This window comes from Aulostomus chinensis, chromosome 11 (assembly GCF_037954235.1).
Source record: "Aulostomus chinensis isolate RoL2024-O1b breed Wild chromosome 11, RoL_Achi_v1.0, whole genome shotgun sequence".
Lineage (NCBI taxonomy): Eukaryota > Metazoa > Chordata > Actinopteri > Syngnathiformes > Aulostomidae > Aulostomus > Aulostomus chinensis.
In genome coordinates, this window is record NC_141330.1 from 15,367,501 (window position 1) to 15,385,131 (window position 17,631).

Sequence of the window (17,631 nt, forward strand, 5' to 3'; positions counted from 1 at the left end):
ACCATTCAGCGACCCTTCTTTCCGTGAAACTGATGGGGGCCACGTCTGGTACCGATTAGCGCAGGTTGATGAGCAAATAGCAGCAGGACGCTTGACGGTCTACGTGCTAATGAGCTTGTCAGGGAATGCTAAACCTCACGGTCAACATAATAACGGCCCAACTTCATTTTGTCCCTCTGAGCCTGAGTGCAGGGCTTCAGCCATCTTACAAAGTGCTTTACTATGAACATTTCTGTCTCTCAGAGCTCTTAATTAGACTCTAGTTCTGTGCTCTTGTTGCAGGAGCTCTCTCACAGCCTGCGCTATGCCTTTTGTTTGCTTAAAATAAACACAGTATTTTGGCACTTGGTAACATGTTTTTTTTTTTTTCGAATCTCAGCTCACAAACTGTGAGGAAGGAATGTACAGAGGAAGAATATTCCCTTTTCCATTTTGAATTTAATTCTTTACTTTCCAGTGCTTTTTTTGTAGTTGTTGTTTTTTTGAAAGTGATTTTCAAGAATAAACATGACTTGGCTTATGTATTTGTTCATTTTTGGATTTTTTTCCCACCCATGCAGCTACCTCAGTTCTGTTTTACTCAAAGTAATCAATAGTGACCCCTCCCCCCACAACTAAAGTTCTCCTAAGTCAGCCTGGTGCAGCACCATGGACCCCCTACAGAACCGCAACATCGATTCCTCTGCTGCATCCTTTTATTTACAAGGTTCACACGAGTGCCCTGCCAGGCGCCGCAGTGACAACACAGGCTGTGTTCCTCAGTGCTGGGTAAAGACTCAAACAGTCCACATTAACGATATAAATCAGTTCTTACCACAGGATCGTGAGTGTGAATGATTTCCACTTTTCTAGGTATTTAAAATGACAGTTCCATGTTTCGGATAGTAATGGTTCTGTTAACGCTGCGGGGAACGCAGAACAAACAGAACCAGTGAGATCATTCCAACACCCGTCTCTCACACTTCTAGAGTGTTTCAGGAGTTTGACCTGAGACTCGTACTATGCTGACCAGCCTGTTGCTATGTAGTTAACCTCTTGGATGCGGTTTCATCCACAGGTCTGAGGTGATTGATCTGGCTGCTCACTAGTCTGACGAGCTGTCTGGCTTGTACTCGGTAGCTCAAACTTGAAGTACTTAAAATTCCTTTTTTAACACAAGAAGAATACAGTATTACTTTTGACTTGTCAACTGAGCCGTCTGGGAGTATTTGAAAGAATTTCAAACCAGTCTTTCAGAATCCCAGTGGTGCTTTTTTCATCCACCCCTGCTTCACAGAGAACTCACAGTCATGCCACACCACTGTGATAAACATGACGTACTGTAATAAACACAAATTCTGTCCTGTGTTACCTAACAATGTATGTGTTTGTCCAGTCTGGTCCACTCTGGCCCTGACCGGGGGTCACCTCACTCTGGAACAGAGCTCTTCTTTGCAACTCGGACTGGCACTCGTCTTGGCATCGAGACTCACCTGCTCCGGGCAGAGACCGCTAAGGATCTGTCTCTGTGGACCCGACAAATAGTCAATGGATGTCACGCTTCAGCTGAGATGATCAAAGAAGTCACTACTAGTGAGTCCTGACACATTACACACTAACATCACTAATAAGAGCATCTCAGAAATGGATAATGCAGTGTAGAAACACTCTGGCTGTAAGGAACATTATGATGGAGTGAAGTGAAATGAGCTGCACGGGTCACTGTACTGGATTCTGCAATGCTCCATCAAACGTGTTCAGGCGTGCTGCAGCAAAGTATATACAGGGACTACAAGGGTTGGCAGCAAGGGTAAGTACCGCCTAAGGTCTTGCAGCCCAAAATAAAGTATAAATCCAGTGCAGAAAGCAAAATACATACACACAAACCCCTGTGTCCTCACATCCACTGAGACAAACTAGAGCTTGTGATATAATATGACGGCCATATGGATGTGGAGAAAACACTTGCTATTAATAGAAAGGAATGCTGCATGTTTGTGTGCGTGCGTGCGTGCGTGCGTGCGTGCGTGCGTGCGTGCGTGCGTGTGTGTGTGTGTGTAGCATGTCACTATGTATTGGTTGTCCAGGGAATTCCGACAATATACCCCACCTCTCACACACACTCTCTCACTCAGTCTTTGCCTCCCTTTATCTCCAAGAACAAATTGTCCTGGGAACTGCTCTTCTCCCCTGAGCCCCCCTATCCTCCCCTATCCTCCCCCATCCTCCCGCACTATAAAAACATGGTGCCAAGTTTCACGTGGGACTCCACTCATATATGACACAGCGTGTATACAGCAGCAGACTCCACTCCAATCCTCTCTGTCACAGCTGTTTCTCATCTCAAGCGAACTCGTCTAAACTGATCCAACATGTCATGCTGTTATTAGCATAGCGAGGCTTCCTCCACATCTGTAGGTCTCAGTTAGAGTTAAACACTGCGCTGTGTGATAAAAGTCTGGTTTTGTATGTCACGGTAGTTTGTAGACAATACGAAAAGGACAAATCATTTAATTCTGTAACAAAACACTTGAGACTGAAACAAGCAAATCAGTGTCGACACAGTTCGCCGTTAAAGTAGCAGTAGAACCCACATAAACCAGCTTTTATTGATGCCTCTGGGCCCCTTAGGGACAAACTGTTCAAACAACAGTGATGTCCATCCATCCATTTTCTACCTCATCTCCTGTTAAGGGTCACAGGGGGGCTGGAGCCTATCTCAGCAGCCTTCAGGTGAGAGGCGGGGTTCACCCTGGACAGGTCACCAGTCCATCACAGGACCAACACATAGAGACAGACAACCATTCACACTCACAGTCACACCTACGGTCAATTTAGAGTATCAGTCAGCCTCGTCCTCTCTTGATGTCTTTGGACTGTGGGAGGAAGCTGGAGTACCAGAGAGAACCCACACAGGAACAGGGAGAACATGGAGACTCACACAGAAAGATGCTGTGCTGGAGCGGGGGCTGGAACCTGGAACCTTCCAGCTGTGAGGCAGCAGTGCTGACCACTGCACCACCGTGCCACCCCCAAACATGATGGAAAATGGACAGGAAGTAATTGCTTATTACAGATGAACAACATTAGTGAGCTCTGCAGACAGCAGGGAGGCCGAAGACATTTAGAACATCTTAAAAGTCCAATTTGTGCACAGAGCATTTCTTTATTCTACAGCCAACCACGTCTTTTTCTTTCATCACCCTCCAAGTATAGTAAAAACAAGCTTTTTAATCTTGTGATTAGCCGTTATTAATCACCGGGTATTATTTTGATTACCAGCAATTAGGTTTAATTTTCTTTTCTTTTAAATTGATCCACACACACTAATTATAATTAATAATATTCAAATTTCGATCCGCTTGGGCTCAGTGGATGTTTGTCAGAGGGTAAAGAAATTTTCTAGTTGTGTTTTTTTGACTTCTGTATCTCCCTCTGTGGCAGCTAAATGCGCCACTGCGTTCACCAGCTTGTCCCCAACTGACCTCAACACCGCTCTTCAGTTGTATCAGTTGTCTGGAGGCTCCGCAGATGAGAGCTGTGAAAGTCTCCAGCCGAGAGCAAACCGTAAAACCCAAAAAACCCTTTGACATCTTTCCCGTAGTCATTTGATTCATTCTTATCATAATATTTATCACATCACCTTGAGTGTGTAATTCAGATTCTATAGAACAAGACAGTGATGCAACTATAAAGAATGACAAGAATAAAGGAGCCCTTATTGCTCAGCCCTGAATCTCTGTCTGGAATGGATCTCATAACTTTCCTAAAACAGATTAATGTCAGCGTCGATGCTCATCGTAGAAGCAGGAAAGTAATTCACACTTCCTACAAAAGTTCATTTTTAATACGTGCAACATTTTTATTAAATCATTATGCTGGTTTATTCACTGTCACGGCTTTTGATGAAGATTTGTTCACAGATTGATTAATTCTCAATCACTCAGAGGGCAGAGGGCCCCTCTTCTGGCTTTTGAAGGGCTTTGAAATCACACTTGCTGCTGGATGCTTCACGTCCATGCATGGTGACTTTCCACAGGTCAAACTGATTCATAGGGTTTTTCTGTCTACTTCCCATCAGTGTTTGGTGATGCACAGTGTCAGCTAACGTTCATATGCTGGTTTAGAAAACAAGCTCACCACCAGATACATTTGTTAACTGGAGCGTCAGCAAAATGTGTTTTCAGTTACGGTGGAATTTTTCTGGCTGAGAATTAAATGAGAGGATATATTCAATTTTTAACTTACAGACCAGAAGCATATTTGGATGTGAAAAAAGTGAACCAAGTCCATCCACCAGCACCTCCACATTCATTAACATCCCCAGTCGTGCGAGTTCCAAAGTCAGCGTTTCATTAGCGGTTGAGTGCTGGAATGTTTGGACACTGAACTTGTGTTTGCTAAGCTAATCAGCAACTTGAAAAGTGCAGAAATTTGCAAACATTATTTGGAGTTTGTGAATCCCACCTGCCCTGCTTTATGTTGCAGCAGCAGAGCCCTGGTGTTAGTGTCGTAGTCAAAGGTGACAGCTGTGTACTTGAGGTTGTTTTAGCGGTCCGATGGGTCTCCTTAACGAACAGGTAAACAGCTTGATGACTTGTAGCGCTCTTAAAAAAAGCAATGTTGTCAGAGTAGCGGAGGCAAATGAACATAATTAACCTGCTGTGACACCTTAAGTTTAGTTCTTTACGTGCTGCTAATGTCATTTACAAGTTTAAAATGTGGCAGTAAACTGAGTTTTTGTCCTATAGTTACCGAGTCAATGTGTCCCCGGTCTCTTAATGTGTCTCTCCTTCCCTCATTCCTGTCTCATTAGTGTTGTTACGCTCTTCTCCCCTCAGTCAGGCTGAAAGAGGGTCTGTTGTTTCATCCTGAAAAGCTGCTTTCTTTCTCCCTGTTTGTGTGTGTGTGTGTGTGTGTGTGTGTGTGTGTGTGTGTGTGTGTGTGTGTATTGTGGTGGGAAACCCTGCTCGCCCCACCTATCAAAGATCTCAGGTAGAAGGCTAGAGTTGCACTTTCAATGTACACTCATGAACACAACAAAGAGCCTGCACTCTTCCTCCTTTTTCAACTGTTCCGGAGACGTTCGTCTTGCTAAGCCGTTAACAAATCACGGAATGGGATAATACATTTGAGAACTCGTTGTGTTCTCTCGCCATGTGTGTTCTGGTAGATTTCAAAGGTGGAAGGTCAAGGTCATGGTGAGTAAAGATGAAGCCCAATAACCTCAATGTGTACCAGAGCATTTATGTGGGACTTTGTTCTGACGGATGTTGTGAAGGATCAGGAACAGTACCTGGGATCATCATGGTGCTACATCTCGAAGGTCTCCGCGGCCAGTTTGAGAATTCACACACTAATACGACAACATTTCACATAAACATCTAATAAGATGAAATGATGAACTGATGGCGTCTTCAGTATCGCGTGCTTTTTCTGCAAATACACTTTTCATTTATTACTCAACATTATCTCAGTAAAGTCCCATTAAGAAAAAACCCCCACATACAACCTCTTATTAGTTTTCTTTAAGGTCTGCTAACAGTATATTAAATGAGTTTAGATAAAAATGCACGTCAACTGTGACTGGACTGGTTGGCCGAAGCGTACAAGCACGAGGAGGTAACTAGTTTTCTGTCATGATCGTCCTCAGGGTTTCTGGCATATTAAATGGTACATTTTCTGGTCAGCGTGTGTTGATTATTTTTCTCTCTTATCAACATAACATCCTAACACAAACCTGTTTTTTTTGTGTGTTTGGCTGTTGATAAGGAGAGGCAGGATTAATATACAACACTGCTCCTGGCACAAACCCCACAAGAATGGCAACATCCCACCTGGCCAAGTGATTTGAAGCTAACTTAGAAATATAACGTATCATTCAGTTGTACTGGAGGGGTTGCTCTCATCACCTCATATTCAAAATATATTAAGATGTCATTAATAGGAAGTAAAACCTGAAGACGCCGTGCAGCAAACACGTTCTGTTACTGTGTGTGTAAATATTTTGTAGTACATAAGATCAAATGCAGATATACTGGTACATTTAGCTGTAGCAGGGAGAAGTAATTCACAAACACACAGACAGTGCTAATATCAGCTCTGCTACCTACACAGACATTTTTGGGAGCAGCTGGCGCGTCGGTCGTAGCGCGTCACTGTAGATGTTAGCACGAAACCAAGCACCTGAGCTGACGAGACATCATAGTTGAAAGCTCCTGAGTATCATTCAAGCCTGCCGTTAGTGAACATGACATCGTCTGAGTTAATAATACAGACATCGGAGAAAGACGAGCGGATCCAAACCGTAGCTCACTTTCTGAGACGGCAAATCTTGAATGTGATCACCACTGGTGTGGGAACCCTGCACCTCGTGGCATTTAATCATCCTTTCAGCAATAACAAAAGCCACACAGAAAAGCTTCAGAGCAGCAGACGTAAGCCCCTCATAAACAAGCACGGCTTGTACTGTTAATTGCCTACTGTAAATGTCAAACATAATGATGTTTGATTGTACTTTAAATTCATTTGTGAAAGTGAATATTACTTTAGTAGAATTGAAGCAGCAGTATTGATTTTTAGCCAAGAAGAAAAGAGCCATAGATTTGTTTTTTCTGAAAACCTCCACTAAGGGGGAAAAAAATAAATAAATAAAAAAAAAATATATATATATATATATATATATATATATATATACTTGTTTTTGTTGTTTTTTTTTTTTGATTCCGTAATTAAGTTTGATATTTAAGATGAGATATTAGTCACAAGACTTGGAAATCGGCAATGTTACAGCAGGAAAATGGATAATGAAGTTAGAAAAAAATCAATCAATACAAAGTAATAAATTGATAAATAATTTAAAAGGGGGAGGAAAAAAAGGAGTTCAAAAATATACATTTTTGTGTACAGACACCTTGCAGGTTAGCTTTCGAGCTCAATTTGAACCACATTTGTTGCAGTTTGGGAATTTCAGTTTATAAGTAGTATCTTGCTTTTCTGCTCAGCCACAAATTCAGTGACGAAATGATGTTCAGTATTCGTACGTTGTTATACTGTGGTATATAATGAGGAGCCAAAACATTCACATGCAATTAAATCAATTAAGCATTCATTTGTTTGACCTGCCGTACATTATTGTGCATTACAACCCGTCCATCTGCCACTCTCTCCAGCGGAAATTAAACTCAGAATTATTTGCAAATTTAGTGGCACCACTGTGTGGTGTGTGTGTGTGTGCATGTGCATGTAAGTGTGCGCGCATCTCTGCCAACCTTGGTTTCATAATCGCCTTTAGACGGGGAGCTGAACACATAAGGGGATTTGTGTGTGTGTGTGTGTGTGTGTGTGTGTGTGTGTGTGTGTATGTGTATGTGTATGTGTATATGTATATGCGGGTGCGTAGAGCGAGTTTTGATTGACAGCGCAGTGAAGAAGCCTGTTGATATCTGGCCTAAGAGACTCGCAGGCCAAAGAGAGCAGCATCACGTGTAAACACTCATAAATATTCTTTAGCACTCAGACAGACAACACACATACAAAAAAAAACCCACTGTCCCATGTGCAACACACACACACACACACACACACACACACAGACATACATCATATTCAGCGAACAATGAAGAGATAACAACTGGCTTCTGGCTCTCTTTGTCACACAAAAACGCCACTTGGTAGATCAGATGTCATCAAGAGAGAGAGGAGATGATTCTGCAAATGAAGTTTTCAGTACGTCTGCCGGGAGTGAGGCAGCTGTCAAAGCATTGAAAAATATGACTAAATGCAGCTGGATCACGCTGTGAGGAGACAACAGCTCCGTCATTAAAGTAGAAGAAAATTCTGTGTAAATTAGGCAAGTAGCCAGAGATGGTGTGAAAAGAGAAGAGAACAGGATCAAAAGTAATGAGACGTATATGAGAACACACAATCCTCGTCATTACAAGTGTGTTAAGTTGTATATATCTCATGGGAATTTGGCTCAGCTCACGTGTACCATGTCAGTCTGATCGTGATTTAACAAGCCGCGGAAAAAAAGTTTTGTTTTTTTATATCCCTTGTAATTTGACGCGGATGTAAAATGAAGGTTCTCTGGGATGTTTATCATTGTCCATCTTAATTTTTATAAACGAAATAGAAAAAATTATAGGAGGAGCTGAGTACAATCCAACAGCACTTAATCTTCAATAGAAGGATAATATTGAACAGTTTAAAGAAAAGTGAAACACATTACTACTTTCAAGAAGTGGGAGCTGCGTACGCCAGCGTTGCCTTTCGCGAGCTGTACCTGCTAACAAAAATTACATCTCTATCAAATCAAGACCTCTCAATAAAAACGGAGCATAATTATCGCGGAGGGAGGATTTATTGCAGGACTGTTGTGTTCTGCTGCGTTATTGTGAGTTCACACAACAGGATAATTGGTCCGTTTGGGGTCGGATTCAAGCCTGAGGGGGTCAGGGAACTGAGGGGGCGTTCCTGATTCAAGGCCGATGTGAACAGATCGTCTGCCTGAATGATGCAGTAGCGAGAGAAGTCTACGCTCCTGTTGAGTGAAAGGAACATTGATGGAATATTGATGAGTTCCATTTGACAACAGTAAAACTTGACTCACAACTCACCTCTCACTCACACTACAGAATATTGAAGATAAGCAAGAGATGCACAATGTTTGATTTTTTTGGGGGGGGGCCGATATCCGATATTTCACATTGATTTGGCCGATATTTGCTGATGTTGATATTACGTGTATAAAAACAAGTTTATATGACGTATATGACACTGAAGATCACATAGAAAAGTGGAATCAAAAGAAATACATTTTTCTTTAGTTACAAATCATTTGGAAGTAAAGAAAAAACATTTACAAATGTCATATTTGTACCTGCCAAGGATACCAATATATGTTTAAAAAATAAGCAACATCCAACTGGTGACAGTTGGACTCCGTGTTTGCTTTTTTTCCTGAAATTGAGTTTGATCATGCGATTTTCTGTGAGATGCTGCGTCTCCTGAGCTGACTTCCGTCCCCCTACTGTATGTTCCAGGTTGTCTCTACCTGGGTCAGGAGTGCCGGCTGGTGATCCACTACGAACAAGGCTTCTCTGTGTTGGCTCAACCGAAACTGAGAGATGGAGAGAACGGGGAGGAGAGAGGAGCTCAGAGTCCCACCCAAAAACTCCTGTCCTACCCCTTTGAGAAACTAAAGATGTCTTCAGATGATGGAGTCCGTATGCTTTTCCTCGATTTCGGAGGGAAGGAGGGGGAGATTGTGAGTGTTTTCTTTCTCAAGCGTTATGTTTTGACATTGAAAATGAAATTATTGAGCCATCCAGCTCTTACAAATGCTCACTGAGTCTGTGTTTTGTTTTCTTTGTGCACGCCTCACTTAGTTTTCTTATAAAAGTCAGTGTTCTTTGTCTTTATGAAAACCAAGTGTTGGTGATGTGCAGCCCCAGCTTCATTTGATTGAAAACTATTCTTTGTATGGCGTGCTGAACACAGATGAGGCTCTTTCCAGGCTCTTTTCTTCAGCTACATTTCAAATGAGTAAGCTATTGTGAGAGCTCTTAAAACACAGGCTTGGTCAGACACGTTTATCCATTCAGCTTTTGTTTTAGCAGAGAGAATTGCCATCTTTACTCACAGGGCCACAGGAAGGACGGACGGTGCATTTAAGGAAAGCTGGGGAAAAAAAGTGCAGCCTGTAACGTTCAAAACACTGAATTTTTTTCCATCTTAAAATGTCAAAAAATTAGGGTAGCAGTTCTTTACTTAAAAAGGCTTTTGACAGATTTATGTCTATTTGGAATTCCTTCTTCTTGATAAGTATATGCTCATTTTTTTAGGATGAAGCCTCCTTTATTTCTGGTCTGCTCCAGTTTTTTTGTTTGTTTTTTTTTTTGGAATGTAGTTGGTAGTGTGTGTGTGTGTGTGGGGGGGGGGGCGCTTTTGGATAAATCACCCCCAAAAAAAGTAGAGCAAGCAAGAGAGAAGAGTGCAGACATCAGAGCGTGTGTGAAGCATTAAGGAGCGCTGGCTGTCATAGTGCATTCATGAGCAACTAGGAAGTGGGAAAGTTCCAACCTCCAGGGTGGACCAACACATCAAACTTCTGTTGAACTTGGTACGTCCCACTTGGGAAGTCAGACGTTGTTGAGAAGTTTTTGAGAAGTCTGAGAGGGGGTGCATTTATTTTGCCCTTTTCCTTTCCCAAAAGTTCTTGTTTTGCTTTGGGGTAGGGGATTCTGGGCCAGGCCCCTATTTCATCACGTCGACTACACACTCATCATTGTGACCTCGAGCATTTAGAAAAAAAAGGCTTTTGTTCAAGGTCACGTGACAATGACATCATCATCATATTCCCGTCACAGGTCACCCCCTCTACTACTCTGCAGTTTATTGTTCAGATTCGTCAGTGCTGGTCAAGCTCACTACAAAGTGCTACCATGATAAGTAACTATTGCCACTCAGCTACATAAACCAAGCTTAAGGCCTTAAAAGTTATTGTATGTAGGAGTACTTATACGTCACCAATGAAGTGGTTTCACCGCAACTGTTCTCATGCTAAGTTAGCTAATTAGCTCACATTATTGTTATCATTATTCATGGCTATTTCAGTAGATATAAATGATATAACATCAACATGAAACAAAGCGTGAATAAAACCTAAGTGTATTACCTCATCCATGAAATCATTGCTGCTTCATTCAGATTCATCTGACGTTCATTGTGGGGATGACGTACTTTTGTAGGCTAACCCTGATGTTAGCATCATCATGGGAATTCAAATAAGCTCTGTGTCCGACGTTTTTGACACAACTAACTTTAGTCATCTTCTGTTTTCGTCGTGACGACATTTAATATCTGTGTCAGCTTCTGAAGCCCTGCGGTTTAGGACACAAGCTTCCAGATTGACAAGTGTGATTTATTTGACGCTGCAGGACTAAACAGCAAAATATCTCCAGCTAGCGTTCACCACAGATGCGATCAGGGATTTCACCAAAAAGTCATCCAAAAATCCCATCAACTTTAAGACAAAGGAAGTAGATGTTCAGCAACGCTAACTTACAGTATCTCCAGGTTTTAGGACCCACCCCTGCACCCTCCTATTTAGTTGTCATGTTTTCCAGTGTGGCATTAAATAATGATGGTCAATTTAAGAATTTATCCAGAGTCTCATGCTAGCTGTAAGTAGCAAAAAAAAAAAATCCAAGTGCATGTTCATAAATTGTTGATCAAATTTCAGCATGAGTTCTCCTGTAGGTTCAGTCTTGGGGCTTAAGGTCAGTATTGCATCAATAAAAACTTCAAAAAGTAAAAAGACACCATGCTTCAGGAACACTGCAGGACACTGGGCGCTGACTTATCACATCTTTCTTTGATATAACATACTGTGCGTTCTAATTTGTTAAAATTAATTAAAATGTTCTTCTGCCCTCTAGAAATACAGACACTTGAGAAAGGGATTGTCCATTTGTTGGTTGTGCAGTACTTAAAAAAAATTAGTTCAGGGTTTCTTCACTTCGTTCAGATCACAATAAATAGAACAAGTTCGTACCCGTGTTTGAAATGAAGCAACATGTAATCTAGCATAGCCTGTATGTGCATGAGCTACAGGAAATGGTACAACAGAAAGAGAACTGCAGCACTTAATCACTGAAATAAACTCAACAGAGAGTGGAGTTTTCTTTTTCTTTGTTTAAAAGAAATGGTCTGTCACTCCCAGTAAGGCTTTTAATCTGTTTATGTCGCTCAGCTCAGCTCAGCTCAGAGTTCCGGTAACTCATGTTTCAGGGTCCACCAACCTCAAAACAACAAACCATCCTGGTTGTAGACGATGTCTTCTGCATATCATTATTTTGAAAAAGAGCTTTTTTAATTTCTTGGATGTTAGTTGACAATTCTGCTGTTAATATTAATGCGTAGACGTGTCAGAATTTGGACCTCTGACTGACAAACTGTTTTCTAGAAGAAAAAAAAATAGCATGGTTCCTCGCTGAGGGAGCGCGATTTATGCTGGAAAAACAGTGGACACTGAAATATTTACTCTCTTTGGGATCTAGCCTCCATTTAGACAGTCCACACATCTCGGTATAAAATTGCCACACTCACGTTTAATTGCTCAATTTATGCTGAAAGCAAATAGACCTGGGCTTGGAGGCTTCAAAACTCTGAGCTGGCTAACAGGGTACATTTTGGTTTTTGTGTTTTTTGTAGCATTATTGAGTCCCTGCACAGTTGTAGACAAGGCTTTATAAAATCCCATGGCACTTGCGGATGTGGCTGATGGCTCATTAGCTCAACATTTGAAAGTGGAATTAGCTGGATCTTTTCCTCACAGTGTTGACTTTATACTGTCATAATTTGGCAGGAACCGTGTGTGTCTAAATTTGTCTCAGTCACAGCACTTGACAGTTTACCTTTGCCACAGGAGAAATGTTGTTTGATCGCTGCATGGAAAACATACATTGTGCACACCCCCGAGAAAAGGGGACTTTTTTTTTTTTTTTACATGCTTGCGGCAACCTATAATTAAACGTAGCAGTGATGCTTATTTTAAGATTGATTCAGTGCAGGCTTTGGGTTTTTAAGACATGAATATCAACCTCATTGTGGCACCAGAGGAAACAGCAGGCTATCATCAAAATCATTAGGCTGCCTTGCACAGGTGAAACAAGTAGCACGAGCAGTGTGAAGGCCCCTGCACACCTGAACGGTCTAACTGCTGCTGACGTGGCATCATTTCAACAAATCAGTTTCAGCAAAAGAACAATAAAATGAAGATGATGGCTTGGATGTTTCAAACGGAGATTATCTCTACTTACTCTCCTCAACAGCGTCGATGAAACAAAGAGGGAAGAGAAGGTGATCCGACGTGTCCAGGCTGATATTATCCTCAGTGAGAATAATACGGACAAAAACATAGAATTACGTGTACAATCTTGTAAGAAAACTGAGATATGAGAAACTGAACCAGCGATCTTTAACTGAGTTAGTTTCATCTAACTGCCAAAGAGTGAAAATAATGCAGCCGCGACTGTCGCTGGACTGAAGTTCACCCCGTGAAGCCAGCCTCAGGATTCAGCCTCCGATTCCCAGGGACGTGAGTCGCACCCCAGATGCCACGCGGCCGGCGGGGACAGAAAACTCCTGAAGATATTTTTGAATACCGAATATAACCTGTGAGCACTGCAGATCGTTTAAGTAGTAACAGCAGTAGTTTTTATTTGACTGATCAGTAGAGTGGCTTATGTGTGGATGTACAGGTTAAATAATCATACAGGCCTCAGTCAAGGATGTGAGTCATGGCGGCGGTGAAATCACCTATTGTTGATTCAGGCTATGAAGAGAGCTATTCACAGCCACGCGGTGTTTGAGTGTATACAGAGCTTAGCTCCAACCACCACCGTCTAATCCCCGTCTCGCGGGAAACTGTTGACTGTGGAGTTTGTTTTGAATATATTTTTATGGTATTGTATGCAATAAAAACACCCCTCTCTTTTCCCTCCTGTGCCTCTTCCTCCCTGTCATCCCTTCAGCTTTCGTACATTCTTAGATCTTTTAATCAGGCTTGCTCCTCTTTATCTCTGGCTTGTTATCCATTATTCTGTCTTGTTTTGCTTTTTTAACTCAGGTTTTGTTTTGTTTTTCTTTTGCTCCTCCTACAGCAACTGGACCTCCATTCATGTCCGAAACCCATCGTCTTCATCCTCCACTCCTTCCTGTCGGCCAAGATCTCCCGTCTGGGTCTGGTGGCCTGACGGTGCCTCTGAAGGGGCGTTTGCAAGCATAAACCCACCGTGTTTCTCCACCTGTCTGCGGGCTGCATGCAGTACACCACATTAAACTCCTTCAGCCGGAGACCCAAGCTGAGTGAATGTAGCGTCTTTCTGGAAACCTTTGTGTTTTTTTTTAGGGCTCTCCAGCTCCAACTTAAAGAAAACACTGGAGAAGCAAATCCAGATTTGCTTTGAGTGAAAAGTGCTTCTGATGTGATGGACAACCCTCCCTTTTAAGAGCTGTGATGACTGAAGTTGAGGTAACAAAAAAATAAATAATTTGAACGCGGAAGAAGACCTGGATTGGACTTGAAACAGAGGGATCATGCGATGTACGGTATATAGAGGAGAACACACGCAGGAGGACACCGATTGGGCATTAACGTCACATCCAGCATTATACTGGACACAACCTGCAGGGCTGAGTCACTTTTAAAATTCAATCACAATCTAATAGCACACTGCCTCTCATTTACTGGTGATATACGGTCATTTATTCACAGTTTGCTCTGAGAGGACTTTTTTTTTTTTTTTTTTAATTCACCAAACACTTGACACACACGTTCGTCTTCGTTAGCGTCCCATTGCTCTGCTTCAGATGCCCAATCTCACAGTATTTCTGGTAACAGGTTACTAACAGTGACCATCAGGTGGTCAAAGTATTTCAGTGTTTGATTGAGGCGATTGTGATTCGCGTCCATTACGTCGTATCATTTACATACAAGTTTAGATGTATTGTGTTTTTTGTTGTCATGTTTTAATTTCATGTCCTATCTATCACTAAAAGTGTGGTAATCATTTTGTAGTAGAGTTACTGACACAGGTAGGGACAAAATTTGTTACTTATAATTAATTGGGGTATGAACATGATTAATTTATCCTGAGTAGTAGCACAACTAAATGATGAGATATTAGTTCACATTTTTGAGAAGATAATTTTAAAAAATTGCTTAGTCAGAGGCTCAATATCACTCTCATGTATGTTTAATGTGAGAAGTAAGCTTAGCTTAAAGTTATGCTTCACCTTAAAATTAATATTTGTTTATCAAGCTTTCCCGATTATTTGTCTTGAATTCATGAAGAAGTATTGTTTTGTACCCCTCCGTTACTTCTCGATGAATCCAATATTCAGAAAATGCTGACTCATACTTGTTGCCGCAAGTTAACAAAGACTGAAGCATAATGACAGTAAAACTATAATAAAACTATAATAATAATACTAAATGTCAAAGGCATCATCCCATATAATCCAAGTCTCCTTTATCCACTTTTTTGGGGTCAGGATTTCACAAACAGAATAAAGTAACTGTTCTTGCTCTGCTCTCTATGTGAATGCTGGCGACGAGCTAACGCTTCCTAGCTTGTACAGTGGACAGAATTCTGCTACCTGGCAGTTTCACCGTATGCCATGTTGACGTTCAGCAGCAGCTGGATAAAGGATTGTACTGGGAGATGCAGCTAGGAATAGTTAGCGAATGTACGTTTTTATAGCTTTGCTGTTGTTACTCTTTGGTCACCATTAGCCTGTAGCAACTAGGATGAGGCTAGCATTTTGTGGATTCTGGATTCACCAAGAGGTCACGCAGGGGAAAATATTAATTAATTCAAGACTTTTAAAGATGAGTAACTGATAAACAAATAATTGATTTTGATCCATTTTTGGCGAGGTATCGCTTTAATGACCGTACATCAGTGAAACAGCTAGCTAACCCACCTGATAGCATCTCATGAGCTCACTAATTGGCCTGTAATAATTTAGTTTAATCTTTTCAAAATGTACGACAGGAAGCCAGCTGAGACTCAAGGAAGTTGTTGTTTCCACGCAGGAAATACTGCGGCGCATATTTCCCCCAAAAATAAAAATATATATTCCGACATGTTTGTTTTTTTTGTTGCATTGTTGATAGCCTTTTATTTCTGGCAGAGATATGAGAGTGGTGTTGAGCTTCTCATCAAATGTGGAATTATTTCTCTCTGATTCTCCAGTCCGACCAGATTTATCGCTCCCTCCGTCGCTTCACGACGGACCTGCAACTGAAACGCAAAACTCCTGGTGATGTTTGTCCGGATAAACTGATCCACCAAGCAAACATCTGCACGGAGAGCATGTAACGTTCCTACCTAAAACCGACACAAGAACAAAGGCTGCCATAATATCCTCATTAAGTATTATTTATTTATCAACGTAGCAATGTAGCACTCATGATAATCTTCAAGGCTTTCGTCCTGCTGGAGCCAAAGCAGGTGTTAAATGATCTGAACAGTGCACCTGGTCAGCAGCAGGTCTTCATTGTGCCTTTGGACGACTCAGAAGTAAAGAAGTGTAATTTTGAAATAAATTAATCATGATGTGTTTGTGGTGTAAAAATGTGATTTCTGTGATGCCGCGTTTGTTTATGATTGTTGTGATTTTAAGCCAACAGCAAGGGAGACACTGTGGATGATGATGTACACATTGTTAATCCCAACACACTGGAAGAACGATCATGTTTTGTTGATAGTAAAATATAGTGAAGGCATTGTAGCACAGATCCAGCGTTTACTGATAACCTCCAGTCGGCAAAATCTCTTTGAGTAAAAGCTGCTTTGATATGTAGAACATCGATGCCTTCGGCAGCTACTTTACTGTCACCCAGGAGGATAAATCTTAGTTTTTAACTCAAACGGTGCGCATAAATCATGTTTTTAACAAAATCATGACATGATGAGGTTTTTTTTTGGTTTTGTTTTCGGGTTTTTTTTGTCCCACATCATTATGATTCATTCATTTCTATCAAAGCAATCTGCTTGAGCTGCCTGAAATACAGATGTGCTGGGGATGTATTTGCTTTCAGTTCATTAAAATCGGAACAACTTTGGCATTTTGTTTGCTAATTTTAGTTAATTTGATGGTGCTGTAATACGGTTATTAGAATATTGACTACCACACCTTTAAACAAACATTATGTTTGGCTTTGCTGCAAAAAAAATAGAAAGTGGGCGACTTTACTGTAATTTAGGTAGAGTTTAGTCAAGTCAGAGTTATTTATTTATACTTATTCAAAGTTTAGTTATTCTCAGCAGATCAGCGGTAAAGATTCACGTATCCTCAGTTAAATAAGCAGTTGGGTTTATTCTGCACTGAACAACTGGAACTATTAACATTGTGGACTTGACTCCAAGGTAATGAGCAACTACACCCACCCACCCCTCCAAATTCTCAAGCTTAACTCTTAACTTAATTCTAACCCCGAACCTCAAAACCAAGTCTTGAACTTCAAATAGCCCTTTAAATTCTCCTCACCTTTCTCACCCTGTTGATCTCTGCCCCTCTCTTTCCTTCTGTATACCTGTCTTCCTCCATTATCTGTCTTTCTCTCTGCCCTGCTCTCCTGCTCTCTTTCCCCCCAACCGGTCAAAGCAGAAGGCCGTCCCCATTGAACCTGGATCTGCTCGACGTTCCTGCCTGTTAAAGGAAGGTTGTCGTCGCCGCTGTTGCAGGAAGTGCTCTCTGATGGAGAATTGTTGGGCGTAGGTTCATAGAAGGAGTGTGGTGCTGGACCTGCTCTACCTGTAAAGTGATAACTTTTGTTTTGATGTGGCGCTATACAAATAAAATTGACTTGACTTGAATTGTGAAAACAGGCCAAAATGTCTTCAAAATTCAAAATGTTCTCACAGCATTGCAGAGGGATGGGTCACACAAGAATGGAAAGACATGCATATGTACACACACACACACACACACACACACACACAGGTTTGTGCAGTTAAAATATTACATTGACCTTCACTCCTAGGAGCAGCCACACCCCAACCAGAACCCACACCTGAACCTACTGTAACTTCAGTTGGCACTTAAACCCTTGTTTTGCTGCATCAGGACAGGTCTTTG

General features: G+C 41.5%; 1 protein-coding gene and 1 long non-coding RNA gene across 2 annotated transcripts in view; one reads left to right on the forward strand and one right to left on the reverse strand.

Annotated features, from left to right (window-relative positions):
• LOC147253587 (uncharacterized) overlaps positions 1-13,334 on the reverse strand; it is a 20,787-nt gene extending 7,453 nt beyond the window's left edge. Inside the window, exon 1 of the long non-coding RNA XR_015118563.1 lies at positions 12,804-13,334. This is a non-coding gene — a long non-coding RNA (uncharacterized LOC147253587). The remainder of the gene's footprint in view (positions 1-12,803) is intronic.
• Positions 1-17,296, forward strand: part of sntb1 (syntrophin, basic 1) — a 44,519-nt gene extending 27,223 nt beyond the window's left edge. The window contains exons 6-8 of the mRNA XM_086218842.1: positions 1,376-1,572; positions 9,024-9,247; positions 13,647-17,296. Coding sequence (XP_086074968.1) covers positions 1,376-1,572; positions 9,024-9,247; positions 13,647-13,739 — 514 coding nt within the window. The 3' untranslated portion in view covers positions 13,740-17,296. The remainder of the gene's footprint in view (positions 1-1,375; positions 1,573-9,023; positions 9,248-13,646) is intronic.
• The last annotated feature ends 335 nt before the right edge of the window (positions 17,297-17,631 follow it).